This window comes from Thamnophis sirtalis, unplaced genomic scaffold (genome assembly GCF_051295495.1).
Source record: "Thamnophis sirtalis isolate CommonGarterSnake01/CBP01778 unplaced genomic scaffold, rThaSir2_p1.2 scaffold_11, whole genome shotgun sequence".
NCBI classification, from domain to species: Eukaryota; Metazoa; Chordata; class Lepidosauria; order Squamata; family Natricidae; genus Thamnophis; species Thamnophis sirtalis.
Window position 1 is genome coordinate 344,962 of NW_028261391.1, and position 27,459 is coordinate 372,420.

Here is a 27,459-nt window from a genome sequence, read left to right on the forward strand (position 1 = left end):
AGCCCTGGTAGAGATTAACAGAGTCGGAAGGGACCTTGGAAGTCATCTAGCCCAACCCCCACCCATGCAGGAGACCCAACACCATTTCTGACAGAGGGCAGTCCAGTCTCTTCTTGAAATCTTCCCGTGATGAAGCTCCCACAACCTCCGAAGGGCTGATTGCTCTCACTCTCAGAGAAGTTATCCTTTCGTTCCAGGTTGAATCTCTCCCTGATCAGTTTCCATCCCTTATTCCTCCTCCGGCCTTGGGGAACAGCTTGACCCCCTCCTCTCTGCGGCAGCCCCTCCGATATTGGCAGATGCTCTCATGGTAGCAGCTTCCAGGCGGCCTTCGAGGGAGGCCCACCTGTGGCCCCTGGAGGCTATCTTAAGCGCAGGGATATTAGGAGAAGCCGGGGCTGCTGGAGTCCGGGCAGGAGGGAACACCACCACCGTGGATTGAGCTGTGGGACTTCTGGGGCCATCTTCCTCCACTGAAGCCCCCAGGGCCTGGCACCTCTTGCGGGGTGGCCTTCAGCCTGGTCTCCCTGCTCCCCACCGGGCTGCCCTTTGCCCAGCGCAGCCCAAGTCCCACCTGCCCTCAGGTATGGACTCCCTCCACTGCTGCCAGCCGGGGGCACCCTTGGTGGGGCTGTGCCTGCGTGGGGCCCAGAGGCCCCTTCCTCCTAGAGGGGGCCTGGGGGCCTCACCTGCTTCACTTGCCCCCCTGCACGAGGGCTCTGCCTGCAGGCCAGGTGTGCGAGGGTGAGGAGCGCTTGTCCCAACCTGAGCTGGCGCTGGGGGCTGCCTCCCCCCCTGGCCTTTCCGTGCAGGAGGGGGGAGGGCCAGGGGGCGTCAACACCTCCAGCTCTTTCTGCTCTGGTGGGCGCAGACAAGGGGGCATTAACTCCCCTCATGCAAAAACCATTAGAGACAAAAGGCCGGAGGTGTCCCTGGGCCCTGACAAGGCTGCCAACAGACAGGGCAGGAACAGGGGCACAAAGGCCTCCCCCCCCCGCCTGAATTAATTTACCTACCTCAGAGCCCATTCAGGGAGAGGCGGGCTGGGTGGGGGGAAACGTTGCTCTGGGGGTTGCCTGTTACAAGGCAAGATGGGACTGGCCTCCGCCCGGCCTTTGTTGCTGCATAATAGGCATAAAAAGGAGGGGGCATGCTGGGGGGGTGGGGAGAACCCCCCTCCAGTGCATCAGGGACGGACCGGAGCCTTTGCAAATGCAAAACCTCTTCCTGGCTTCCCTGACCGCTGGCGGGAGAGAGGAATTGGGGTTGGGGGAGGGAGGGAGGAGCTTTGGGGTTCTAAGGGGGAACCCCAAAGACGGGTGTGTGTGCGTGGGGGGTGTCAACCCCTCTGTTGATCTTCCCCTAAAGACAGTTTGGGCCACTCAGTAACATCCGGCAATTCCTGTATTAAAATAAACGTGCAGAATAATGAGGATAATTTTATTCTCCTTCATGTAAAGATAGCCGGGCAACCTCTCCCAGGACGCTGGCTTGAGTAATTCAAAGGAAAACAGTTTTCACTTTCTCTTCTTCAAGCCCTGAGCATTTCCTTGTGCCCACAACACCCCATTCTCCAAACACTGGGGGACAAAAAGACTCAACCCCTGGCATTCCCCTTCCCTCACCATCATCTGGGATAGAAGAGCCTCTACGGAGTTTCTGCCACAGAACAGAGAGAAAGAGAGCTGGAAGGGAGCCTGGAGGTCCTCTAGTCCAGCCCCCTGCTCAAGCAGGAGACCCCATAGCACTTCAGACAAGAGGCTGCCCAGTCTCTTCTTCCAAAACCCTCCCTCCCTCCCGGGGCCTCTGGAGGGAAGCTGTTCCCAGGGTTCAATTGTTCTCACTGTGAAGAAATTGCTCCTGAGTTCCAGGTTGCTCCTCTCCTTGATTAGTTTTCCATCCTTGTTGCTTCTTGTCCTGCCCTCGGGGGCTTTGGAGGATAGGTGGCTCCCCACTTCTTTGTGGCCCTCAAATAGTGGAATACTAATCTCATGTCTCCCCTGGTCCTTTTTCTCTCTAGCCTGGCCGTACGCAACTCCTGCGACCGTATCTTCCTATGTTTTGGTCTCCAGGCCTTAATCACCCCCTCAGCTGCTCTTCTGGGCACTTTTTCAAAAGTCTCCACATCCTTTTTTGTAATGGTGCGACCACCACTGGGATGCAGAACTCCAGGTGTGGCCCTGACTTAGGTCCCTGTCTGAAGCAGAAGCAACCCTTCACCTGGTTTCCATCCGATGCCTCTGTTCATACAACCAAGGGCCAAATTAGCTTTTCTGACTCCCCATCAGATCAGGGATAGAAGGGCGTCCATCGTTCCCCCTCATCCGGCTGCTCAGGGTTCTCCCAAGGGCTTCTCCCAAGAGGCAGCCAGACTTCCCTGCGTTTTCCTCGCAGATGTTTCACTTCTCATCCAAGAAGCTTCTTCCCTTCGGACTGGAGCACGGGGGGGGGGGGGAGGGGATGGAAGGATGAGTTCTAACCCTCAGAACTTCAAAGGAAGGAAGCCCTGGGGGGGGGGCTTCCTGAAAAAGCCCCTTTCAGACATGACATAAAAGGCCCCAGAAAAGCCCTCTCTTGGAGGGGGGGGACACACGTGGGAGCAGGGACCTCCTCTTTGCAACCAGCCCCACGGAGAGTGGGGTGTGTGTGTGGGAGGCTCACAAAGGCCATTCTGGGTTCTCCAGGGAGTGGGGGAAACATGCATGGAGGGGTTTCCCATTGGGGGAGGTGGGGGAAGGGGGTCTCTTCTTCCTTTAATTATTAACCCCCTCCTCTCATCCTACGCCCTCCCTCCACACCTTTTAGTTAAGGGCCGAGTATTTGTGTCTTTATGCTATTTTATTTATATCATCTATAGATCAGTGTTTCTCAACCTTGGCCACTTGAAGATGTCCGGACTTCAACTCCAGAATTCCCCAGCCAGCGAATGCTGGCTGGGGAATTCTGGGAGTTGAAGTCCGGACATCTTCAAGTGGCCAAGGTTGAGAAACACTGATCTATAGCTTTGGTATACAGGTAGTTCTCAACTTACAACGGCTCACTCAGCGACTGTTCAAAGTTACAACAGCACTGAAAAAACTTACTTATGACCATTTTTCGCACTTATGACAATTGCAGCATCCCCTTGCGCACGATTTACATTCGGATGTTTGGCAACTGACTCACGTTTACGACGGCTGCAGTGTCCCAGGATCATGCGGCCTTCCCACCAGCCGAGTCCAGATTCACTTAATAACCGCGTCACTCATTTACCAACCGCAGCGATTCATTTAACAAATGTGAAAACGGCATCATCAACGCCCCTCTGCCCACGAGGACTGCAGGGAGAGCCCCCTGCATAAACCCCTGGGGACCATGGGGGGGGGAAGAAGGGGGGGCTGCCTCTGCCTTCCTCAGCTGCTCTCAAGGGCTCCCAGGCAGCCTGGAATTGCTGGGCTCCCCTCCCTCCTCACAACGCCCCCATTCCCACCCGGGGGGGGGGGGTGGGGGAGAAACATCTGGACCCACTGCACATACAAGCCAAATATTCATCACACAGATGCCGACGTTTTATTTGAAGCTCCTTGGCTTACACGTAATGGAGAAGGGGGGAGAGGCGGCCATCTCCGTTCATCCCACCCTCAAAATAAAAACAGAATTGCACAATCTGGACACCCCCCCACACACACAAGCGGCCACTTCAAGGACGCCATAAAAGTCCAGGTCTCGGTGATCTCCTGGGTTCCTGCTTCTCCCTCTGAGGAGCATCTATGAAGTGACCGGCTCCTTCTAAGAGCAGCCTTTCCTTCCGGAAGGTTCCAGGAGGGCCCAAAGAGTTCAGCAGAGGGACGCTCCCCATGTGCTGAAGGGAAGGGCTTGGCCTCCCCGCAGCTTTTCCTTTTCCTACTGAAAAACAGAGGCTCGCAAATGAATTTGGGAAGGAAAGATGGAATAGTCCCCTCCGTGTCTCCCTCCCTGCCTCCGAGGCCTTTGGCTTCTGGCCAGGCTCGGCCCCCTCCTCTGCTCCCCTCCCACTCTGGGTCCCAGCCCCCCAGGGACTTCACGGGCAGGGGACTGGGAAGGCCTCCTGGGGAGTAACGGCTTAAAAGAAATTGTGCCGGAGTCAGAAGCTCCAGGGACAGCTGGGACCCCGATTCGCAGGCCCAACACTGGGGGTGCCAAGAGAATAAACAGAATTTCAAAATGTCTGCAGCGACTCCCAGCCATGCAGGTGATGGTTGCCTCGAGGGTGCTTTTTCCAACAGGCAACTGGGCCATTGTCTTTCCTTGAGGAGGAGGAAGAAGAAGAAGAGGAGGTGTCACTTTTGATCCCAGAACCTTCCTTGTTCCTGGCATCTGGCATCCATCCTCTCATCCAAGTTGAAGCGTCTCAGATGAGAAGCAAAACCTCTCCTTCTTCTTCTTCCTCAGGAGGGGAAACAGCCCAGTTGCCTTTTGGAAAAAAAACAACTCCTTTGAGACAATGAAGAATGACAAAGTTAGGAGGGACTTTGGAGGTCTTCTAGTCCAACCCTCTGGTCAGGTAGGAGACCCCATGGCTGTCCAGCCTCTTCTTGGAAGCCCCCAGTGATGGCGCTCCCACAACCTCTGAAGGCAACTTCCCTTGATTGTTCTCCCCATCAGGAAATTCCTTAGTCCCAGATTGCTTCCCTCCTTGATAACTTTCCATCCGTTGCTTCTTGTCCTGAGAAGGGCAAGGGGCTTTGGAGGATAGCTTGATCCACCCTCTTCCTTGGGGCAACCCCTCAAATGCCAGAAGGCTGCTATCATGTCACCCCCTGGACATACCCAATCTGTGAATCTGTCTAGTTTAATGAAAAGAAACGAGGCAGAGTCTCCAAGGTCTCACACACACACACACACACACACACACACACACACACACACACACACCCCAGCCAAGGAAGTGCCGGCTGTGGACGAGAACAGCCAACTCTTGAGAAGACGGACTGAAGCTCAGCAGCCTCACCTGGGGAAGCCGTCACTTCTCCTCTTGATGAAGGGCTTCAATGAAGACTTCAAGCTTCTCCTGGATCTCCCGGACTTTCTCTGGAAAAGACCCAAGTTCCTGCCTTTAGGCCCAGAGGAGGAGGAGGGGGAGGAAGGGGAGGGGGGCTGCGCAGGGTCTCCGATTCCTCCTCTGCCCCGTCCCTTGTCAGGGGACAAACTGTAGGCGACGTGCCTCATCCAGATGTGCTTCTTCCCACCTGCTTCGTCCTAGGACAGGGGTCCCCAAACCTGGCTACTTTAAGACTTGTGGACTTCAACTACCACAATTCCCCAGCCAGCATGGCTAGGGAATGGCTGGCTAGGGAATTCTGGGAGTTGAAGTCCACAAGGCAAGTCGGAGATTGCTGATCAGATGAACCGGACAGAAAGCTGGGAAGACCTTAAATTTGGGACACCCGAATTTCATTTAGTGAGTTTTCATTTAAATCTTATCATTTTAGTAAACGCTAAATAGCAATGGGAAAAAAAGTTTGCACAATTGTGTTCGATAGCATGTATTATTTATTTTCCTTTCCTGAAACTCCCAGAAGTGCAATTCAAACACACACAAATTGAGGGGGGCTTCAAGGAAGGGGGTGTGAGCAAAATCCTGCCCCCGCAGCAGTGAAGCCCTCTATCAGCCAACTCCGAAGGGTTCCCCCCCTCCCCTCACTGCTTCTCCAGTAGGCAGGATCTGCCAAAGCCCTTGGACTGGGAGCAAGTGGAACTTGGGGGGGGGGGGGAATCAGCTCCCTAGGAAAGTAATGAGCCTTACCCATCGGCCGTGACAGGAGGCCTCGGATCCCTCTGGCAGGGAGGGTGCCAGGGGCCAAGAGTGGTGGCTTGGGCAGAAGAGCCGCTGGGAAAAGCAGCCATCCTCCCCCACCGTCTCCCTGGCAGAGCCCGGCCCAAGACTGGAGGGAGACTCAGGGCAGATTCTGGAACTGGGAGGCAGCGAGGTGCCCGGCTGGCAAGAGGCAGCCCCTGTCCCCGGCCTCATTTCCTCGGGGGGGGGGGGGCTTGAGCTGCGCCAGTCTGGATTCTGTGCCCACCCGGAGCCCTTTTCCTGCTTTGCCATCTGGATTGCCTTTGTTTGCTGCCCACCTTGCCACAAGGCAGCCCCCTCCCCTCCTGCTCCAGAGGAGGAGGGAGGACACCAGACAAGGCCCCTTGGGGGGAGGGAGGGAGAGGAACACCCGGGGTTCTCACCAACACCTGTTAAACAATTCCCCCCCCAGACCCAGAGTCCCCGTCCCAGCCGCAAGAAGCTTCCGCAGCAGCAGCAGCAGCAGGCAGGGCTGCCGGGCTGTTTGCAGAAGAGATGAGCTGGCCCAGTGCCCCTTCTTCCCCCCAGCCCCTCATCATGAATATCCCCCTAATCCTTTCGCCCAACGTCCCCCCCCACAGAACGGAGGCAGCCTCCTCGGCCATTCAGCGGCTTCAAGAGGCCCCTTCATCTCCCCACATGAAGCCCCTTCGTCCTCGTGGGCCGCTCTCGTCTCCTTGGCATTAATCCCCTGATCCGGGGCTCAGCAACAGGCTAATTGATCTGTAATTAGGGCCTGAATACACAGGGAGAGCCAGCCGAGGGGGGGGGGGGCAGCCTTCAAGCCCCACCGCCCAGGAGGGGGAACCACCCGGGCCGTGCAAAATGCAGCCCTGGGCATCCCTAAGAACGAACCCATCAGAATAGAGCGGGAAGGGACCTCGGGGGTCTTCCAGTCCAGCCCCCTGGCCAAGCCCTGTGCCAGTTCAGACAAGTGGCTGCCAGTCTCTTCTCTGAAACCTCCGGTGATGGAAGCTCCCACCACCTCTGGAGGCAAATTCTGTCCCACCGCTTAACTGTCCTCACTGTCAGGAAATTCCCCCCTAGTTCTAGGTGGCTTCTCTCCTTGATTTAGTTTCCACCCCTTGCTTCTTCTGCTGCCTTCTGACGCTTGGGAGAATAATTTGGCCCCCTCCTCTTTGGGGCAGCCCCTCAAATACTGGAAGTCCGAGGTGGCGCAGTGGTTAGGGTGCAGCACTGCAGGCCACTTCAGCTGACTGCAGTTCGGCTGTTCAAATCCCACCAGGCTCAAGGTTGACTCAGCCTTCCATCCTTCCGAGGTGGGTGAAATGAGGACCCGGATTGTTGTTGGGGACGATATGCTGACTCTGTAAACCGCTTAGAGAGGGCTGAAAGCCCTATGAAGCGGTATATAAGTCTAATAAATAAATAAATAAGACTTGCTATCTTGTCCCCCCTGGTCCTTCTTTTCCCTGGACTGGCCAGACCCGAATCCTGCAACCGTCGTCTGTTTTCCTCCGCAGGACTCTGGTCCTCCCAGCTGCTCTTCTCAGCACTTTCCCCAAGGCACGGAGGAAGGGCTGCGGGGTTTGGCCAAGGCTGCTTGGGAGGAAGGTCCCTGGGGGTCCCCCCTCTTCTTCACAGCCCAGGGGAAAAGGCCAAAGCAGGAGGGAAGCCACCCAGGTCGCCCCTGGGCAGGCAGAGGACACCATCCATCACTGGCCGGAACAGATTGATGGGCATCCCCCCCCCAGCCCCTCCCTCCAAGGCTGGGAACCAGATGGGGAGTGAATGGGGCAGGCGGTGGTGGGTCAAGGCGGGGCAGGCAGGGCCGACTGTTGGAGGCGTTTGTGCTGCCAGCTGAGAGAGGGGTCAGGACAGGAACGGGGCGGCCAGGCGGGGCCTGGGGGGGGGGGGCTTTCTCGGTTGGGCTACAAAGGCCGGCCCTCTTCCCTGTCCCCCTGTGGGGAGGGAGGAAGAAGGGCTTGTGCAGCCTCTGCCACCGCCTGGGATTCCCCGAGAGGCCGAGAGGGAGACGGGGATTCTTCCCCCATTAGCTCATCGTGGCCAGGAAGCCCCGGGACAAAAGCAGCCAGAGAGAGAGGCCCTTTGAGTGGGGGGGGGGAGCCCTTCAGGAAGAGCCACCCCCTTAATCAGGGCGAGGGGGAGGCTGGCACCCCTCACTGGCGGCCACTCAAAGGCCCCCTTGTCAGCCCCTGGGAGGGGAAGCACCTGATGCCAAAGGCTTCCGGGGGATTTCCCCCTCGGGGAGCCGGGAAAATCACGGGCAACCCCTGGAACACGGAGGTCGGGGTCGGCCTCCGCCTCTCTCCCGCTGCCTAAAATCCCCTGGGAAGAGGGTCTTGGCCAGGACAGGCTCCCACCAAGTCCAGGCTGTGCTTGGAGACGGCCGAGAAACTCCCCCCCCCATTACCCCCCCTCCTCTGCACCCTCAAGGGAGGGCACGAAGGTCCCATGGGGGCCATGGGGGGCAACAGCAGCACCAGAAAACGGGGCTCAACAACCTCCACAACCTTTTAAGGTTTTAACTCTCAGGATTCCCCGGCCAGCGAAGTTGCCCAATTTGGAGAGCCTGGCTCTGGAAGGGGAGGACGGAGGGCAGAGGCAGCGGGGGGAGGGCACCGTCCTGGCAGCTGAAGGGATCCACAGGCTGCAGGCGGAGGGGGGGGGGGCAGCCGTCCGGTTAAGCAACACTCTGAATCAACACCAGAAGGTCTTTGTCACACAAACATCCCAAACGCACAACCGTCCTCACCACCGTTTGCTGAGTGACCATTTGAAGGCCCTGAAACAGTGAGACGGCCACTGCGGCCCTCCCAGAGCCTCAGAGGGGTGGGAATTCAGAGGCCACTGACTCGTGACGGCTGCCATGTCCCAGGGTCACCCGATTCACTTAAAAACCGTGTAACTCACTTAACAACTGCAGCGATTCACAACAACTGTGGCTAGGAAGGTCGTAAAATGAGGCAAGACTCACTCAGCGCCTGTCCATTGTGGCCCACCCGTACCTGGTCAATGTGCAGGAGAGGAGGGTGAGCCCCCCCCTGCCCTTCAACAGCCTCCCCTTTTCACTCCTCTCTCCAAAAGGCTTCCTGCCTCTTCAGCCCCTGGCAGCCCCCGACCACCCCCGGGCAGAGGCTGGGATCCCTGTGGGGGCTGGATCAGCCACGAAGCAGGGCTTCTCATGACTTCTTTGCGTCCTTCTCACAAGCCCCCCTCCCCACCGCTTTAAGCAAAGCTCCTGAGTAGCCCCCCGAAAGAGTCCGAGGCCGGCCTTGCTCAGGAAGGAGGGGCGGGTAGGGAAGGACCCCACCCCTTCCTCTTTAGGCAGGCAGCCATCGGATGCCTGGAGCTCAGCTGCCAGAAACCTCACTCCATCCTGAAGAGAGGAAGCCCCCCTCCTCTCCCAAGACCACCCGAGAAGGAGCCCGTTGGGGCCTGGCTCAGGGTCAGCCAAGGAGCCCAGCACTCAACTGGGAGGGGAGGGGGCTTCCCAGGGGCCTGTTGATTTCCCTCCTGGAAGAGAGGAAGCCAAGGCCCAAGGGGGGTTCTGGCAGGATCCGGGGGGGGGGGGAAGGACTGGGGAGGGAGCAGCACAAAGGACTGCCTTCTTGGGGGGGGGCAGCCCCTGCAGAGCCGAAGGGCCTTGGAGGGGGGGGGGCTGCATGCGGTGAATGATGGCCGGGCCTCCAGGCAAGATCCCGGCTGAAAAGCCCCCCTCGGCCTCAGGCAGGCCCCGACAGGTGAGGGCCTTGGTGGGCCAGGAAAGGCTCCTCCTGCAGGAATTCAGCTGGGGGGTCCCCAGCACAAACACCCAGGGAGGCTCTGCTCAGGAGCTGCTCCCCCCCCTCCCGGAAGCCCCCCAGCCCTTGGCCTGGCAGGAAGCTGGCTGCCCCCCCCCCTCCCTGGAAAGTATCTGCCTTTCTTTTGGGGGAGGGGAGAACACAGCAGCCCCTCTGGCAGCTGGGCGAAGGAGACCCACCCCCCAGTCCAGGGACCCTCCACCCCCTTCGCCTGCCTGCAGGAGGGGCCATGGGGAGGGGCGTTCCTGCTGGCCAAGAACGGTCTGAAGGTGGGCCATGTAGGCAGCCCCGCCTGTCCTGGGGGTTTACAAGGAGACCCCCCCGCCCCCCCCAGCCGACAGGGCAAGCCTCTGCTGATGAACAGAGAGCAGAGCCCCCTCCCCTTTAGCCATAACGGCTTCTTCTAATCGGGTAAGGAAACGTCCCCAAGGAAAGCCCCCAGCTCAGAAAGCACAAAGGATCCCCCCCCCCCAATTGTCCTCTCCTTCCCCCTCCCCTTTGCAAACCCTCCTGCCTTCTAGCTCTGGTGGAGTTACCTAGTCGGGTAATGAAACGTCCGCAAGAAAAGGGCCAGGCTGAGAGAGTCCCACAGCAATTCCCTCCCCCTGGATGAGCCACAGGATCAAGGGGGGGGGGGACAGCCACACCGCAAGGCCTTGAGTGGGTGGGGGCTCAGAGGAAGCGGGGACCCCCGGGGGCTGCAGACGCAGAGTCCCAGAGGTGCCCAGGGGGTCCGCTGAGGAAAAGCCCACGCGAAGGGCCCCCTGGGCTGAGGGGTGGGGTACTCACTGAGGTCCTCGGCCAGCTGCACCCGCTTCCCCGTCAGGAGGGTCATCTTCTTGCCAGAGTCCTCCGCAAAGTCCTCCAGCACTTCCTTGACGTTCTTCTCCAGGCGCCTCACTGCAGGGGGGGAGGGGGGGAGGGAGGGAGGGGCTCAGTTTGAGCACAAGGGCCTCCCCCCCCCCCCCCGAGGCCCTGGACTGGGCTCCGTCTCTGGGTCTCCTCCGTCCTCAGGGCCCTGCTTGTCCCAAGAGGCCACGGGACTTTCTCATCCTTTCCTTTGAAGAGGTTTCGCTTCTCCCCCAAGCAGCTTCCCCAGCTCTGAGGTCTCGGAGGAGGAGATGCGAAAGGCCTTCAAGGGAAACCGACAGACCCACCCAAAGCCCCCTTCGAAGCCTTGCGGGGGATGGGCATTTCTGCCGGAGGAAGGGGAGGAAACCGGGGGGGAGCCAGAGCCCCCCCCCCTCCCCGAGGGCCCCGGCATCCAGGGGCCTCTAGACGGCTCTCCAGCCTTGGCAGCTTTAAGGAATCCTGGGAAGTCCAGAAGTCCCAAAGTCGCCGAGGCCGGAGCCCCCTGCGCTGGGGAGGGTGGCCTTCAGCCTCCAGGGCTCAGCCCCCGGCAGGAGTGGAGGCAGCAATGCCAGGCAACCTCTGGGAAGGCAGGTTTCCCAGCTCCTGGAGGGGCAAGGCCCTCCCCCCTGCAGCCCAGGCGGCCTCTGTCTGCCCCCCTCCCCAGAGGTCCAGAGAGAGAGAAAGGGAGGGGCCCCTACCTTCGGTGTTGGCCAGCTGCTGCCGGAGGGTGTTGGCGGTGATGGCCAGCATGCGCTGGATGCGCCAGAAGAGAACCACGTCGTTGCACTCCAGCTGGAGGACCAGAAGGAGGACCATAGCTGCTCATTGGGTTTGAAGGGTGGAGGGGGGGGGGCTGCAAATCCAGCCCAGCACAGCCGATGAGCGTGTGGGGCAGGAGGCCAGGAGATCAGGGGCCTGGGCCCCTCTAGGCTGCCCGCTGAGGGAGGACATGGCTGAGCCCCGGACCTTCTTCCTACCGACTGCAGGGGCCCCTGGGGCCCCCTGAGCTGGGCAGTCTCCTTGCAGGCGTCACACGGATGAGGTTCCCTGGTTGGGTCCTGGGACCGCCTGCCAGGGAAGCCCCAGGGGAGCCCTCAGCTCAGCCCCGAGACGGCAAGGGTTCTCCTTTGGGGGGCTCCCCGGGGTCTCTCCCTGCCCTGGGAGCGTGGAAGAAGGCTGCCCTTCGGAGGTCCAAGAGGGCTTAGCTGCAGGAGTGCCGGGTTGGGTGAGCCCGGGAGCCCCGTTTTGCACCAGACAAGAACAGCTGGAGCCAGGTGTTCGCTGCAAGGCTGCCCCCTGGTGGAAGACCACAAGGGTGCCGTCCCCTTGGAGCACATCCTGGCTGGGCAGCAGGAGAGCCTCCCCCCCCCCGCGGTTTCCCCCCCCCCCCCCCCCCCGCTGACCTCGGAGTCCACGAAGTGCCTCTGGTAGTAGTAGAAGCCCCTCCGGCAGAGGTTGCAGTGGCCCAGGGCGGCTTTCAGGAAGTGCTGCCTGTAGACCTGGTGCCAGGTGTCCTTGATCTGGGAGGCAGAGAGGCAGAGCTGGGTCAGCTGGGTCAGCCCTGGGACCCTCCCCCTTGGCCCTGGGCACAAGGCTGCCTCCCCCTGGCCTGTGTGGGATTGGTTCCTACTGTTCTCGGAGGCCCTTGTGGAAGACCCTTCCTCTGCCTCTCCTCCCCTCCGGCCTCTGGGACTCTTCCTCCTGGGAGCCCCTCGGAAGGGGGGGAGGAGCTGGGAAAGTCCTGGGGGTCCTGAGCTTTAGGAAGCTGACGCCCGGCAGGGAGGGAGCGGGAGGAAGGGGTGGGTGGGTGTGGAGACCCCCTTCCTTGGGCCTTCTCCTCAGCTATCAGGATCCAATGGCCCTCATGGGGACTGCTAAGCCCACACAGGGGAAGCCAGCCTGGGTCATAACAAAACCACAGAGTTGGAAGGGACCCTGGAGGTCTTCTAGTCCAGCCCCATGCTCAAGCAGGAGACCCTCTGCCATGCCAGACAAAGGACTGTCCAGTCTCTCCGACTCTAACCGTTCCTGGTCCCTTCTATCTCCAAAGCCTCCAGGCAAAGATTTCCCATGCCCAGCCGTGCCGGACTCCCCCCCCACATCTCTGTTTCTCAGCCGGGGGAGCCAGAATTGTCCACAGAGCCCCTTTGTGGCTGTGCATTGAGGCACGCAGAGCACTACGACCTCCCCACCAAAGTGGTACCTATTTATCTGCTCACTTTCAGGCTTCTGAACTGCTAGTGGGCAGGAATTGGTGTGTGTGGGGGTGAGTAACCCCATCCCGTGGCGCCTGGGTCTTGAACCCGGACTGTCAGCTTCCCAGCTGAGGTGAGAAGCTCATCGTCTTTAACCACTGAGCCACCAGGCCCTCAACAGATCCTGGGCTCCTCCCACCTGGGCAGCCACGTGGCCATCGGCCGGGGCGGGAGACCCTCCAGGACAGGGGCCTCCAACCTGGGCCAATTTAAGCTTGGAGGACTTCAACCCCCGGCTTTGCTGGCGGGGGAATTCTGGGAGCTGAAGTCCGCCAGGCTGATAAAGTGGGCAAGGCTGGAGGCTCCAGGGGAGCAGACTTGGCAGGGAGCGCATCTCTTCCCCAAAGCCCACCTTCCCTGCCTCTCGGGGGTCCCAAAATGAGACGCCTTACCAAGCAGGGGTCCACCGCCACCCCTCGGGCCTCCAGATTCTTCCGGACGGTGGTGACCTCGTCGTTGGCCAGGTAAGCCGGATGCTCCTCATTGCATTTCATCATCTTCTCCAGCTCGTTTTTGGTCTCGTTGCGGATGTTCTGGCATGCAAGGAAGAGAATTTCCTCCATGGCCCCAAGCGTTTCGGCTGCTCCAGATGGGACCCTCCAGAACCCCCCCCCCAAATTTCCCCCTGGGCTTCTGACCCCAGCACAGGTCAAAGGGGAGGGCAGCCGCTCAGGGGCCTTCGGGAAGCCCCCCCAAGCCCTCCGCGCTGGAGGAGGAAGTGCCCCACAGAGGGAGGCTGAGGCTGAAGGCCCCACCTCCAGCGTGATGCCCTCTAAGGAAGGTCCAGGAGACACGGCGGGGGAAGCCTGTTCCCCAAGGGCCCAGGAGCCAGAGGGAAGGCCACCCTCCGAGAGGCGTGACTCGCACAGCCGGTCCCCCTTCAGGGTCTGCTGCAGCCGGCCACGAGGGGCCGGGAGGAAGAGCCGAGAGCCACTTTACCTGCTCTTTGGTGCGCGTCACCCAATACAGCCACCTTTTCCTCCAGTCCGGCCCCACCATGTCTTCAATGACGGATTCCGCTAGGCAGAAGGGAGACACGGCCCTCCTCAGTCCCGGAGTCCAGAAGCAGGATAGAAGGGGAGCACAGCCACATCCCAGAGGGGGCTGCCAAGGGACACCCCCCCTTCCCGATCCCCACTTTTGCACAAGAAGCAGCTGTGGCTGGGCCTTCAGAGCAGCAGCCATGAGGGGGTCCAGGAGAGGCTGAAGGCCCCAGGAAGGAAGGGAGGGAGGGAGGGAGGGAGGGAGGGAGGGAGGGGCACTCACTGTCCTTCAGGCGACTCTGCAGGGTCTCCTCCATGAACTGAATGGCGGCGTCCCACTGCTGCTTGTCGGAGATCGACCTGTCCTCCAGGGCGTTGTGCTGGATCACCCTCTGGCAAGGCAGAGCACAGGCATCAGGAGGGCCCCTCTTCCCGCCCCCCCCCGCCCCAAGGGAGTGTGGGGGGGGGAGCCCTACCAGGCTGTCCTCCGCCCGCTCGTTCCACTTGTGCCGCTTGATGCTCTCCTCCTTCACGGCCTGCTTCAGCTTGTCGAAGATGTCGTCGTGCTCCCTGGCCTTCTGCTCGGTCATGAAGCGAGAGAACTCCTCCTGCAGGGTCTCCCAGGCCACCTGCCCAGGGGTAGGAAGGGCACCATGACCAACGGCAGGCAAGGCACCCCTGCCCTGTGCCCTCGCGCTCCGCTTGCCAGCCCCCCCTTCCCCCGGGCTCAGATCCCATCTTCTCCAGGCGTGGACCTCAAGGGCCCCTCCAAGCTAAAACCTCTGGATGGGAGCTTGAGAGGGGAGTGGGATCTATTCCGCCCCCCGTTTGCCCCGGCCTCCTGTTCAGTGGAAGTTGCAGAAGGAGTGCTTCTCCAGGCAGGACCACCGGTCCTCTGCAGCAGAGGCCTTAAGACTTTCCCACTTCCTAGAATTCCCCCGTCAGCCTTCGTGCCCGAAACCTCAGACCCGGCTTTTCCCTTTCTTGTCACCACTTGGCTTTGGGTGAAACCATCCCTTTTGCTCCAAAATCAGCCAAAGGCGGCTCTTCTTTCCCGGGCACAGAAGGGCAACCTCCTCTGCTACTCGGCTTAGGGCCAGCCTAAGGCGGGAGGAGGGGGGGGGGATTTTCCTGGGGCCGGCTGCAACTCACCTCCACGGCCTTGTTGGGCAGCTGCTTGTCAGTCCACTGCTTGAGCCTGATGTCCACGGTGGTGTTGAAGGTGCCGGCGTTGAGAGACTGGGCTGCTGGAAGGTAGATGTTCTCGATCACGTGGGTGGAGACCCTCTCCCATAAACTCTTCTGCAGGATTTCCTCCCTGGTGGGGAAAGGCAGCGAGGGATGAAACCAGCGCCAGGGAAAGGGGGCAGAAAGTTTCCACAGGCTGCCCAGATTATAACCACAATCGTCAGCAGAGTCCGACAGTGCAGGTGGTCCTTGACTTACGGACATAATGGAGCCCAAAATTTTCATTGCTAAGCAAAAGGATTGTTAAGTGAGTTTTGCTCCGCTTTACGACCTTTCTTGCCACACTTATCAAGTGAATCAAAGCGGTTGTTAAGTGAATCTGTCTTCCCTATTGAGTTTGCTGGTCAGAAGGTCGCAAAAGAGGTTCGCGTGTCCCCAGGACGCTGCAATCGTCATAAATACGAGTCAGGTGCCAAGCGCCTGAGTTTTGATCATGTGACCACGGGGGTGCAGCAACGGTTGTAAGTGTGAGAAACGGTCATAAGTCACTTTTTTCAGTACCCTTGTAATTTTGAACGGTTGTAAGACGAGGACTTCCCGTATATCTTCTGCTTACAAAGGAAACTCTACAGCAGTTCAAAATATTTCATAATATCCACTCCAGAAGTCCCGAGGAGGATGGGAAGCGACCCGAAAGGCAATCTCACCTCCTTCGTTATTCTTGCAAGAGATTTCTCCATGTGGATATTAAGGTTTTTGTCTTTTGTTCTTTTTAATTCGTTTTTTAAAATGATCTGTCTAGCTTTGTTTTCTCTGTGTTAATTTTTCCTTTCGGATTTTGTATTTTAATCTTTTGAATAAAATAAAAAATGAATTAAAAAACAGAAAACGAAAGGCTTTCTAAGAATCTCTTTGTCTTTTGGTACAACTATCTTCTGAAGGTGAGACGCAGTAAATTACATTTCAGCTCGCAAACCAAACTCCTTGTGCTCTGGTATAAACACACGTTTCCATTTAAATGGCCACATCAACGAACAAAATTAATGTCACTGTAAGCAAAATTATCCCATGGACTCCAGGAGCCTCGACTCCCATTGGGGGAAGGGAATGTAGCCACGACCCCAACCCAACCCAAAGGCTCTGGCGTCTTCAGGCGACTTCCATGGAAAACCGAATCAGGGAACGGCGCTGGGGGTGGGGGTGGGATGGGGTTATTTGTGTGAGGTTTGTGTGAGAATGCTGGGAACCGAAGTCCACCGGTGCTAAAGCAGCCAAGGTTGGAGCCTCTGATTCAGAGTAAGGCATCACCCCAGTCTGAGAGGATGGATAATACACAAGAAAGCAAGACGCAAAGCAACAAGGAATTTGGGATCAAGTAGGAAGCGCTCCGGGTGGCTCTGGAGGCAGGGAATCGGTAGGGTGGGGAGGGCAGCTTTGAGAGTCCAAAGGGTGGATAGGAGAGTCCTTAACATCCTTCTGCCAAAGGGAAAGGAAGGGAAGCTGCTCCCTGCAGGGATGCCTGGTGAGGGGAGCCGTTATAGCAATAGCAGTTAGACTTATATACCGCTTCATAGGGCCTTCAGCCCTCTCTAAGCGGTTTACAGAGTGAGCATTATTGCCCCCAACAACAATCCGGGTCCTCATTTTACCCACCTCGGAAGGATGGAAGGCTGAGTCAACCCTGAGCCTGGTGAGATTTGAACCGCTGAACTGCAGATAACAGTCAGCTGAAGTGGCCTGCAGTGCTGCACCCCTAACCACTGCGCCACCTCGGCTCTTCACAGCTCTGAGATCCTGCTGAAGTCAGGCCAAAAGTGGGGGGGGGGGGGGGGAGGAAAGAGGCCCAGATGGGCTCCAACCGGCTCAAGGAACTTTAAAAGGATTCGGAGGAGGAGCGTTGAGAGGATAAAAGTTGGGAAGGCCTGGAAACTGAGAGCAGATGTTTCTCTCGTCTTTGGCCAAAAGATGCTCCTGCCAAACCAGACTCATCTGCTCAAGAACAGACCCACAAGTACGTACACACACGCACGCACGCACACTCTCTGCATCCTGCTGTTGGGGGCCTGTAGACCCGTCAAGCGAGAGGGGAATCCAAAGGGTGTCGGGGGGGGGGGGTCTTGTAACCGTCGTTGCTTTGCTGTTCCTCAAGGCGATGTTCTCACAAGAGGGAAGCAGGAAGAAAATGTCCCAGGGGGAGGGGGAACGAAACGTCCTCATCAAAAGAAGGACTGGGGGTGGTGGTGGGGGGGACAGGATAGCAGCCTCCTGATATTTGAGGGGCTGTTGTAAAGAAGAGGGGGGGGGTCAACCTATTCTCCAAAGCACCTGAGGGCAGGACAGGAAACAATCAAGGAGAGAAGCAGCCTGGAAGTGAGGAGGAACTTTCGTGACCGTGAGGACCATTAAGAAGAGAAGTGGCCTTCAGAGGTTATGGGCACTCCAACAATGGAGCCTTTTAAGAAGAAATTGGACAGCCAATGGTCTCAAACGGCAAAGGGCAGCCGTCCGTGAGAAAAGTTTGGTGGTGCGCACAAAAATTATTTGCATTTTTTATATTATTTTATGCACTAAATACTATTTATCTTTGGAAAAAACCCATATTAGTGGTCTGCGGGGTGTACAATTATGAATTTGGTGGTCCCTGAAGCCCAAAGGGTTGGTGAGGGCTGGTATAGGGTCTCCTGCTTGAGCAGGGGGTTGGACTAGAAGGCCTCCAAGGCCCCTTCCAACTCTGTTATCCTGTTAAAAGTCAGAGCCCCCATGGCCCAAGCAAGGCCCACCAAATCCCCAACCTATCCCTCCTGACGTCTCAGCAGCCCAAACCAGGAGACCCCCACACCGGGAGGCTCTTCAGCCAGCCTCTCTCCGGCAGCACCTGGCTTCCAGGCGGCCCAGGGGAGGCCCTTCGTAAGCCTCTGCATGCTGACAGAGGGAAGATCCCTTGGGCGGCCAGACCCACCTGCCTTCCAGCTGGAACATTTACAACTTTGCACCACTGTGTTCTCCTCCCCGGCCCAGGACCCTCCCCTCCTCAGCTGCCTTCACTCACTCTCGGACCAAGGACAATCCCGCAGGCCAGGCTTTCTCCTGGGAAAGGGAGGGAAGGGGCTGCAGCTGGGGAGGGGGCCCCGGGTGGGGGGCTCCCACCTGACTGAGGCACGGAGGCCCATCAACGCTTGATGGTCCCAAGGGAGAATTCGAAGCAGCCCATCCTAAGCTCAGCGCACCCCAGCTACGCCCCTCACCCAAACGGAAGAAATCAAGTACCAGTGCTTGGGGGTCACCTGGCTCAAGCTTATGACTTCGTCCAGGATTTCGTTCTTGGCTTTTTCAAACAGCTCGTTCTGGAGAGAGAGAGAGAGAGAAAGAGAGAGAGAGGGAGAGAGAGGGGGAGAGAGAGGGAGGGAGGGAGAGAGAGAGAGAGAGAGAGAAGAGGGGGAGATAGAGAGGGTGTTACTGAACGTGGGAAGGGGGATGAATCAGGTGCACAAAGAGGCCCAGTGGATTTCTGCCGACTGAGATCCCTCAGCAAGGGGAACATTCTCTGGAGTGGAGGGATGATGCAAGCCTCTCTTGGGGTCTTAGGTCCTCCACTGGGGACCCTGAATCCCCCCCCCAAGTGCCTCCTTTAGGGAGGGCCAAAGCCAGCAGCAGCAACAGCCCTTCCTCTCCACCAAAGGGGGGATTCAGCAGGAAATTGTGAGCAGTTCGGAGAACCGGTAAATACCACCTCCGACTGCCCCCCCCCTCTATTCTCTACCTCCCAAGTCCCAGCTGATCAGGAGGGAGTGGGGGTTTTGCAGTATCCTTCCCCTGCCACGCCCACTAAGCCCCCACAGAACCAATTTTCTTTTGAACGCCAGCATTCCTGTCCACCCCCATCCAGCTGCTCCTTTCAAAGCAGACACCTCCATGCCTGGACTCAGCTGGGTCTCTTCTGCAGGGTGTGTGTGTGTGTGTGTGTGTGTGTGTGTGTGTGTGTGTGTGTGTGAAACTGCACAGACAGCAGCCCCAGGTCTGTGACTGAGGTCAGTGCTGGAGTCCATCTGAGCAGGCTTTTGACACCCCCTCCCCGCCCCCCATGATGGTCTCCAGAGGTTCTAGAACAGTGTTTCTCAACCTTGGCAACTTGAAGATGTCCGGACTTCAACTCCCAGAATTCCCCAGCCAGCATTCGCGCTTGACATGCCTCTCTAAAGAGTTTACAGAGTCAGCCCTCTAACCACTGTGCCACTGTGCCTCCTTAAATAAGCCACAGTCCAGATGCCACAAGCAGCTCTGGGCAGCTCCATCAAAACTTCAAACAATCGTTAAGCAGCTGGGCGTAAGGCGAGGACTACCCGTCATTGTGGAAGTTCCACAGCAGGGGTATCCAACCAATTTCAGGCCTCTGGACTTCAAATCCCAGAATTCCCCAGCCGTGTGTTTCTTGGCCACTTTAAGAGCAGTGGACTTCCGCTGCCTGGGGAATTCTGGGTGTTGAAGTCCACAGGTCTTAAAGCGGCCACTCCTGCTCCATAGGGAAGCCACCGAGAGGCCTCCAGGTGGACGGATGCTGTGGCCGCTGAAGGTGGTCCCGAGGCCCAGAAGAGGTTCCGAAGGCCCCGAGGCAGACAGGAACTCACCCGGTCCAGCTCTCGCAAGCGGGGATAGTTGTTCTTCCACTCGGTCTCCAAATTAAAACGGGTTGCTGGGAAAGAAGAGGGGATTCAGCCAGACCCACACCTCCAGGGTGGGACCCTTCCACACCCCCAAAACCTCCCAAGGCAGGCTCGGGCCCTCCCCGGGCCATCTGAATGGTGAGCAGCCCCTCCTGGCCTAGCCACAGTCCACAGCGAAGCTGACCCCTCTGTGGCCGGAGAGCCTCCCTTGGGCAGCTGAGAGGGGGGTCCACACCTGCTCTCCCACCACCTGGGTCAACCTGTCGTCCAAGGATTCCCCTTTTCCTGCCCCACCTGCCTGCGAAAGATCTCCCTCCCCCCTGAGCCAATATTTTTGCCCTCCCAATCCTCTGGAAACCCCCCCCCCCTGCCCCGGGGATGCCCCAAACCTCCAGTTGCCCCAGAGAGAGGGCAGAACTGCCCTGCAAGGCCCCCCCTGCCTTGGGTCTCCAGAGCGCTTGGTCTGGGGGCTCACTCCCTTCTCTGCTCACCCTCTGGGTCTGAGGTGCTTCCCCAGCCCCAGCGCAGCCGTGAGGGAGCCCCAAAGGAGCTCAGCCCGGCCGAGTGCGGATCCTGTCCCCCCCCAAAGCTTTACCCGAGACCTCCCCAGGTGTGTCTAGTGCCCCTTTTCTGCCCCCCCGAGGCACAGGAGCCCAGCCTTGCCAACAGACCCCTCCTCTCTGCCCCGGGCTCCCCACTGGACAAGCTGCCCCAGGCTCACCTTTGAAAGCATCTGCCTGCTGCTCCACAGACTCACGCACCATTTTCCAGAAACAGTCGGAGACGGCCAGGCTGAGGTTCCGCGTGGTCACCTGGTGGGGCTTCAGCATGGAATTCCTGGGGAAACGCACAAGGGAACGGGCGCATGGCTCAGCAACACGGCCTCACGGCGGATGCTGGCTGGGGAATTCTGGGAGTTGAAGTCCGGACATCTTCAAGTGGCCAAGGTTGAGATACACTGGTCTAGAGGCTGTGGGCTGCCCTCCTCCCACCGCTACTGCCCAGCCAACTGAGATGCTTCCCAACCTCAACAACAGGCTGTGAAGGAATAACAGCGAGAGGAACAGGCCGGAGTAAGCAGCTTTAGGCAAAGCCAAGTATTGGCTTACTTCAGCAGTTTGGAGTTTTGGAAAAATTCCTCTTCGTAGTCTCTGATGGAGTCAATGCTTTCACTGCTGTTTCCTAGAGAGAGAGAGAGGGAAGAAAGCAACTGGAAATGCGCCACGTGGGAAGGAAGGGCCTGTAGCTGCACAAAGGCCAGCCTTCCCATTGACCCACGGATTAGGGCTCTGCTGCAATTACCCTTCTCATTTTCTCTACTACTAATGGCATTTTATGATGATGATGATGATGACTCTGTTGCTTCCTATCAGAGCTTCTGCCCTGGAGAGGACAAATTCCTTGTGTCTAATCAGCCTTGGCCAAATATTTCCTTTCCCTCCTGTCTTTCCTCTCCTCTTTCCCCTCCTCTTTCCCCTTCCTTTCCCTCTCGCCGTTCTCCGCATACCTTTTCCGGTAACCACCGCAAAATACCCCAGGGCCTTCATTGGGAAGAGTTTCCCCTCGATGATCTGCTGAATCTGCAAGGAAAGGAGAGCAGAGGCTCAGCCCCACCAGGATGCTCGGTTAGGGGGGCCAGCCTTTACATCCGGGCCCAGGTCAATGCTTCCCTCAGGAACCCAGCGCCTTCTTTTCTTTTAGGAGGAGGGTCCTTCCGCTTGCTGAGCAGCCGCTGCCCCATGACGCCCCCTCCCCTCCCCCTGCGCTCACCCTGCTGGGACTGGCCACGTTCTTCTCCGCCAGGTCCACTTTGGTCAGCACAAAGATGGTCCTCCTGCCCTGAGGGTCCATCTGGCTGACCAGGTCAGTGACGATGCTGCGCTCGGCATCCACGGAGCCATCTGGAAGGGAAAGCAGGGAGAGGCTCCAGGGGGGGAAGGGGGGCAACGGCACTCGGCCTTGGAGGAGGAGGATCTGCCCTGCCCTGCCTCCCCCCCTCCCCCCCGGCCAGGAGCCAGGGTCAGCCTGGGCTGCCTCCCCCAGCCAGAGCCCCAGGGGTCCCAGTCCTGACCTTGGATGCAGAGGATGATGGCGTTTGGGTTCTGCATGTAGGCTTTGCTGATGCTGAAGATGAGCTCTTTGGTGTTTGCCGCCATCCCCGATGTCACCGTCTGGGGAGAGAGAGGCTCGTTTTCATGGATCTGACGTTTCAATCTGCCACTTCGCAGAAGAACAAGAGCTGGAAGGGACCTTGGAGGTCTCCTAGTCCAGCCCCCTGTTCAAGCAGGAGACTCTACGCCAGTTCAGACAAACGGCTGTCTGGCCTCTTCCTAAAAACTTCCAGTGTTGGAGCTCCCACAACCTCTGGAGGGAAGGGATCCTATCAGTGAACTGTCCTCACCCACCAGACATTTCTCCTTAGTTCTAGGTGGATTCTCTCCTTGACCCGTTTCCCTCCGTTGCTTCCGTCTCCTGCCCTCAGGTGCTCTGGAGAACAGGTCGACCCCCCCCCCCGCTCCTCTCTGTGGCAGCCCCTCCAATACTGGGAGACTGCTCCCACGCCTCCTCCCCTCCTTCTCTAGGCTAGCCAGGCCCAGTTCCTGCAACCGTTCAGCCTTATGTTTTAGCCCCCCAGTCCCCTCGCCATCCCGGTTGCTCTTCTCTGCCCTTTTTTCTGAGTCTCCACGTCTTTTTTTATACTCTGGTGACCAAAGCTGGATGCCGTGTGTAATATTCCCTGGGCAGCTGCATTTATGAGTCAAGTCCTCATTCAGGGTGGGGAAGAACTGCCTTCAATTCCACCTAGCAAGACCAGAGAGGTTCTTAAAGCCCCTGGGAACTTTCCACCCCCGTCCCCCGTCAATGGGATCAGCCCTGGGGCAGAATCTGGGGCTTCCCCTGGACTCAGTTTCCCTTTGAGCTACAAACAAACAACCTTATAGCTAAAATCTCAAGCTCTAAGCAAAAGGCAGAACCCTGGGTCTGATTTTGGCTGTTTTAATTTAAAATGCACATTTCTTTAGAATTAAGAAATGTTGAGTCCCTTGCAAAAAACACTCTGTGTGTGTGTGTGTGTGTGTGTGTGTGTGTGTGTGTGTGTGCCCATGCGCGTGGCTCTTTCATCCCGTACTAGATGGATGGCAGCACCCCAATTTTGCAGACAGGGAAAACCCTCGTGCTTGCTTTATGCTTCGCTGCTATGCGGTGACAGTCTGTCCCGAACTATGGAGCCGGGTGACGAAGAGGGGAATGTTTGGGAAATGAAAAGTAAGCGCTGGGCCTTCTTGAGGAGCTGCTTCAAGGCCGCCCAGGTGGAAGGAGGGAGCTGCGCATCAGAGCACGCTTGGACCGGCCACCAAGAAAAGAGCTTGCAAGAGAGTAACTGGCTTCCTTGGGGTGGGAGGCGAAAGGCAATAAAGGAGGGATTGGGGCCAGCAAAGGTTGGTTCTGGCTCTGCACAGCTCAATGCGTCCCAAAGGTCCTTTTTCCAAGAGGCAACTGAACTTTCCTCTTTTTTCTCGTGCAAGAAGCTCTTTCCGCTCCGACTGGGTGGAGGGGAACGGAAGGATTTGTATGAAAACGTCTTTCAGGAAAGACCGAGGAGGCCCAGCTGCCTCTGGAAAAAACCCCTTTGGGACAACCTCCATCACCCGGATGATGGAGAACCTCCGCAGGCTCCCTGCTTAGAGGGGTCGGGGGGGGGCAGGTCAGACACGGGGAAGCTGACAGAACGGAGGCCTCCTTGCGCTGCTCTTGCAGCAACCCCCCCTCCCCCCCCCCCCAGCGCAGGACACTTACGCTGATGACGCCGGGCAAATCGACCAGCACCATCCTCTGCAAGCCAGGACCCTTGACGCTGAGCGAGATGGTCTGCAGGGGAGACAGCGCAGCATGAGAGAGGCAGGGGGGGGGGGAGAGAACCCGTTTCTGGAAAGGCCCCTGTGTGGGAGTGGGAAGGGGCCCGGGGGGGGGCCCAGGCCTCACCTCTGAGCTGACGGTGCAGCTGCTGCCCACGCTCTTCTTCATCCGGATCTCGATCTCGTTCCGCAAGGCCGCCAGCTGTTTCAGCAGAAGCAGAAAGGGGCGGAGTCAGAGGGAGGGAGGGAGGGGCTGAAGGAAGGGGGCCGAGGGCTCTGGGAAAGGCGCCCGAGGGCACGGCAACCAAAAAGAGAGCAATCAGGCCGTGGGTCGTTCTTGACTTACGGCTCTGCATTTAATGACCGCTCGAAGTTATGACTGCGCTTAAAAAGGTGGCTTACAACAGGTCCTTGGACCTACGACCGTCACAGGGGGTCACATGATCAAAATCAAGGTGCTTGTGCAACATCAAACGTGATCGGCATCTGCAACCTTCCCAGCTGGCTTCCCACCAGCAAAGTCGCTGCAGGAAGCCAGATTCACTCAACGACTGTGTGATTCCCTTAATCCCAGTGGCAAAAATGATCATAAAATCGGGTGGATCCGTTCAACGACTGAATTGCTTAGCTACGGAAGTTCTCGTCCCTGCTGAGGTTGTAGGTTGAGGCCTGCCTGTGCAGAGAGGAGAGGCATCCAGAGAGGGGAGGGTGCTTCACAGAGAAGCAGGCCCCACCTAGAGGGCCTTTATCAGGCCCTCCCTGAAGTGACCCTGAAGCATTTCCTGAGCAACGGAGCCAGCTGTTAACTGGGCAGAGGCTGTTGGGCAACGGATCAGTTCAACCGGCCCTCCGGGACACCGGCCACGGTCCGAATTCACACAGAAAACGCTCCAGGCACTTCCCCTCACCTGGAACGCTGCGATTCTGCCCCCTCCTCAACAACCTTCTCCCAAGAAGGGGAACTGGGAGGTACAGCTAGAATTCCACGGCCTCTTCCAGCGACACGGGGCCGGCCAGGGCCCCTTCTGGAATGAGCTGACCTCTCTCCACAATGACTGGCCGACATTTCTTGCGACCCCTGCAGGGAAAAACCGAAGCCCCCGGCCGCCTTTTTGCTCCTTGAAACTTACATCTTCCTCCTTGTTCAAATCGAACTCGCGAGAACTGTCCTTGAAGACGGCCACGTGGTGGGGACCTTCGCTGAGGGTGACCTGAGGCCCAAAGGGGATTCAAAGAAGGGAAAGCGTTAAAGCACCCGAGGGGGTCTCTCCCGGGGGCAGGCTCTCCCTCTGGAAAGCTCATGGCTCGGGGGCCTGCAGTGTTCCTACCTTGACAGGTGAGCGTGTCATCATTTCTCCCGAGCCCCGGGGGAAGATCCGGGCTTGAGCGATCATTTCCAGCACGCTGGTTTTGCCAGCACTCTGGTCTCCCACCACAACCACCTGAAAGGCAAATGCTGGTTGGTTTCTCCGGAGAAATGGGGGCGAAGGGCGTTTTTATCCATGGCTCCAGAACCCTGCTTCTATCCAAGGCAGTTGCTTCCTCAATCCCAAACCAAAGTTCCACTAGAGAAGACCCAGCGACATCAAGGTAAATTCCATCTAGATATAGTCTACTTGGGAAGCCCCCAAAGCAGCCAGTTACTGCCTACCCCAGTGGTTCCCAAACTTGGCAACTTTAAGACTTGTGGACTTCAACTCCCAGAATTCTCCAGCCAGCTCAAACTTGGCAACTTTAAGACTTGTTGGACTTCAACTCCCAGAATTCTCCAGCCAGCTCTGCTGGCTGGAGAATTCTGGGAGTTGAAGTCCACAAGTCTTAAAGTTGCCCAGTTTGGGAACCACTGGCCTACCCTAACAATTTGGGCTTTATCCACTATCCCATCACTATAGCCCTAGCAACAGCTCTTAAAACTTACCATATATCCCGCTTCACAGTGCTCTCCAGCCCTCTCTAAGCCGTCTACAGAGTCAGCCTCTGGCCCCCAACAATCTGGGTCCTCATTTTACTGACCTCGGAAGGACGGAAGGCTTTTGAGCCTGGTGAGACCTGAACTGCCAAACTGCAGGTAGTGGGCAGTCAGCGGAAGAAGCCTGCAGTGCTGCGTTCTAACCACTGTGCCTCCAAGGCTCACAGCAACCTTCCTTTTCCTCACAGCTCAACTGGAAGGTGTGAAGCTGCCCATTTCCGGTGTGAATGCAAATGCCACGCCTGGCCTGTATGGAAATCGCCGAACAGGCGGCACACCGGAGTAGGAAGACCAAAGGACCATCTAAGAAAACGGGGCCTCCCTAGCAGAGATGCTCTGTGTGAATGTGGAGGAGAACCACCCATCTCACACTGGCAACGCGGCACACACCACGGCCTCCAGCAGGCATGGAGGAAAACCTCCAGCCGGCAAGAGAAAACGCGGCCAACGTGGCTGGGCGAATGTCACTTAGTTATATCTATCTACTTTTTACTCAGGTTGTAGTTCAATGACCCATTTTCTATGCTCATGGTTGAAGCCCAAAGGGGCTTCTGCAAAAGGCAGCTGGACTTTCCTGGTTTCTTGAGAAATTTCCCTTCATTTTGCTTCTCACTCAAGAAGCTTCTTCAGTTCTGGATAAGAAGCGAAACATCTTCAAGCAAAACCAAGAGAGTCCAGTTGCCTTTTGGAAAAGCACATTTGGGACCCCCAGGGCAGCGGTGGGTTGCAGGCGGTACGCCCGGTACGGGCATACCGGAGCCTGCCCGGAACACCAGGTACTGTTCTAGTACGGTGCTCTGCCTGCCCTCGCTCCTTACCTGTCTTTAAAGTCTTTGGCGCTTCCACGCACGGCGCTTACAGTGCATGTGCAACGCTCCACTGAGCAGTTGGAGAGTCGCGGAGGCGTCACTGAACAGTAAGACGTGTGTGCGTGCTAGGCGTGTCCATGTGGACGCCGCCGGGCCCGTTCCAACCATACCGTTTGGAACGGGATCCGGAACCCTTCACTGCCCCAGGGCCCGGATGAGAACGAACCTGCACAGACAAGGGGAGCAGAAGCATCTCCCTCGCAGGGACACTGGTCTAAGGTTTATCTCAATCATCCAGGTCATGTTTGTCCCACAAGTGCTTTTCCCAAAAGTCACCTGGGCTTCCTTGGGCTTTTGCCTCCCACATTCCTGGATGAGAAGCAAAATGTCTTCAAGGGGGGAAACAATGGAAGTCCAGTTGGGGGAAAAGCAGCTTTGGGGCCTGCAGGACGGAGAGCCTCCACAGACACTCAGGGTGGAATGACACACCACCAGGTGTCCTTCTGGGTTGAATGACGTAGGTCTCTAGGTGCTTCTGACAAGGATGAAGAAAAGCGTGAACGCGGAGGCTCATCCCCCCACTTACCCGAGGCAAGTGATCGTGGGTATTGTAACTAGCATCGTAGTCTGACAGAGTATCCAGGACTTCGGAGTACATGTCAATCAAAGATTTCTAGGGAAGAAACAATGAAGGGAGTGAGGCCAAAGCCCAGGGAAGAAGGAGGGCCGCCACTCTCACGCTCCAATCTCTTCTCACAACGATGGACCCACACGGGGAGCCACTGCAGTGCAGCACCCCAGTGGAGGGACTGGAGTGGGAAGGTTTCCCCCCAGTCAGGCAGGGAGGGAGGGATGCTGTGGGACCCCCCTCAGCCGAGGGACTCTGACTGGTGGGGGTCTAGGGGGAGGGGCTTCCCTGTCACTGCCACCCATGGGAGGGGGTGTTTTTAACAAAGTGAAAACCGCCACCAGGAATACGGCAGGAGCAAGGGAGGCCCCCTGCCTCCCTTACCTTCACCTTCCGCTGATGGATGCCCTTCTCGTCCTTCTGCAGGACTATCTTCCTCAGCTCTTTGTTCTCCTTCTCTAGGCGCTCGAGCATCCGCTGGTATTTCAGCTGCCAAGAGACCCAAAGGGGGGGGGGGGGATGTTAAAGACTTGGGAGGGAAGAGCAGGAGGAGGAGGAGGAGGGAGGGAGGGAGATGAAACAGGCGGCCCAGGCGGCTGCTCTCTCTCACCCAGCCCAATGGGGAACAATCACATAAAGAAAAATAGAACAACAAGA

The 27,459-nt window shown here is 57.9% G+C and overlaps 1 protein-coding gene across 9 annotated transcripts in view; it reads right to left on the reverse strand.

The window, feature by feature from the left end:
• Nucleotides 1–3,526: 3,526 nt before the first annotated feature.
• The window catches only part of OPA1 (OPA1 mitochondrial dynamin like GTPase), a 48,970-nt gene continuing 25,037 nt past the window's right edge, over nt 3,527–27,459 (reverse strand). For 6 of the 9 annotated variants that reach the window (XM_087724995.1, XM_087724992.1, XM_087724994.1 and 3 more), the window contains 23 exons: nt 27,187–27,291; nt 26,761–26,847; nt 24,725–24,838; nt 24,527–24,607; nt 23,524–23,598; nt 23,338–23,409; nt 21,611–21,710; nt 21,310–21,440; nt 21,047–21,119; nt 20,649–20,721; nt 20,261–20,376; nt 19,504–19,568; nt 18,146–18,222; nt 14,843–15,008; nt 14,167–14,319; nt 13,974–14,082; nt 13,647–13,726; nt 13,100–13,240; nt 11,856–11,972; nt 11,151–11,244; nt 10,390–10,500; nt 4,970–5,049; nt 3,527–3,885 (listed from right to left, as the gene is read on the reverse strand). In XM_087724995.1, coding sequence (XP_087581121.1) covers nt 4,982–5,049; nt 10,390–10,500; nt 11,151–11,244; nt 11,856–11,972; nt 13,100–13,240; nt 13,647–13,726; nt 13,974–14,082; nt 14,167–14,319; nt 14,843–15,008; nt 18,146–18,222; nt 19,504–19,568; nt 20,261–20,376; nt 20,649–20,721; nt 21,047–21,119; nt 21,310–21,440; nt 21,611–21,710; nt 23,338–23,409; nt 23,524–23,598; nt 24,527–24,607; nt 24,725–24,838; nt 26,761–26,847; nt 27,187–27,291 — 2,208 coding nt within the window. In that variant the 3' untranslated portion in view covers nt 3,527–3,885; nt 4,970–4,981. Of the gene's footprint in view, nt 3,886–3,977; nt 4,432–4,969; nt 5,050–10,389; nt 10,501–11,150; nt 11,245–11,855; nt 11,973–13,099; nt 13,241–13,646; nt 13,727–13,973; nt 14,083–14,166; nt 14,320–14,842; nt 15,009–18,145; nt 18,223–19,503; nt 19,569–20,260; nt 20,377–20,648; nt 20,722–21,046; nt 21,120–21,309; nt 21,441–21,610; nt 21,711–23,337; nt 23,410–23,523; nt 23,599–24,526; nt 24,608–24,724; nt 24,839–26,760; nt 26,848–27,186; nt 27,292–27,459 lie in introns of those variants that run through there. The other 3 variants (XM_087724990.1, XM_087724988.1, XM_087724989.1) reach the window with 3 other exon arrangements.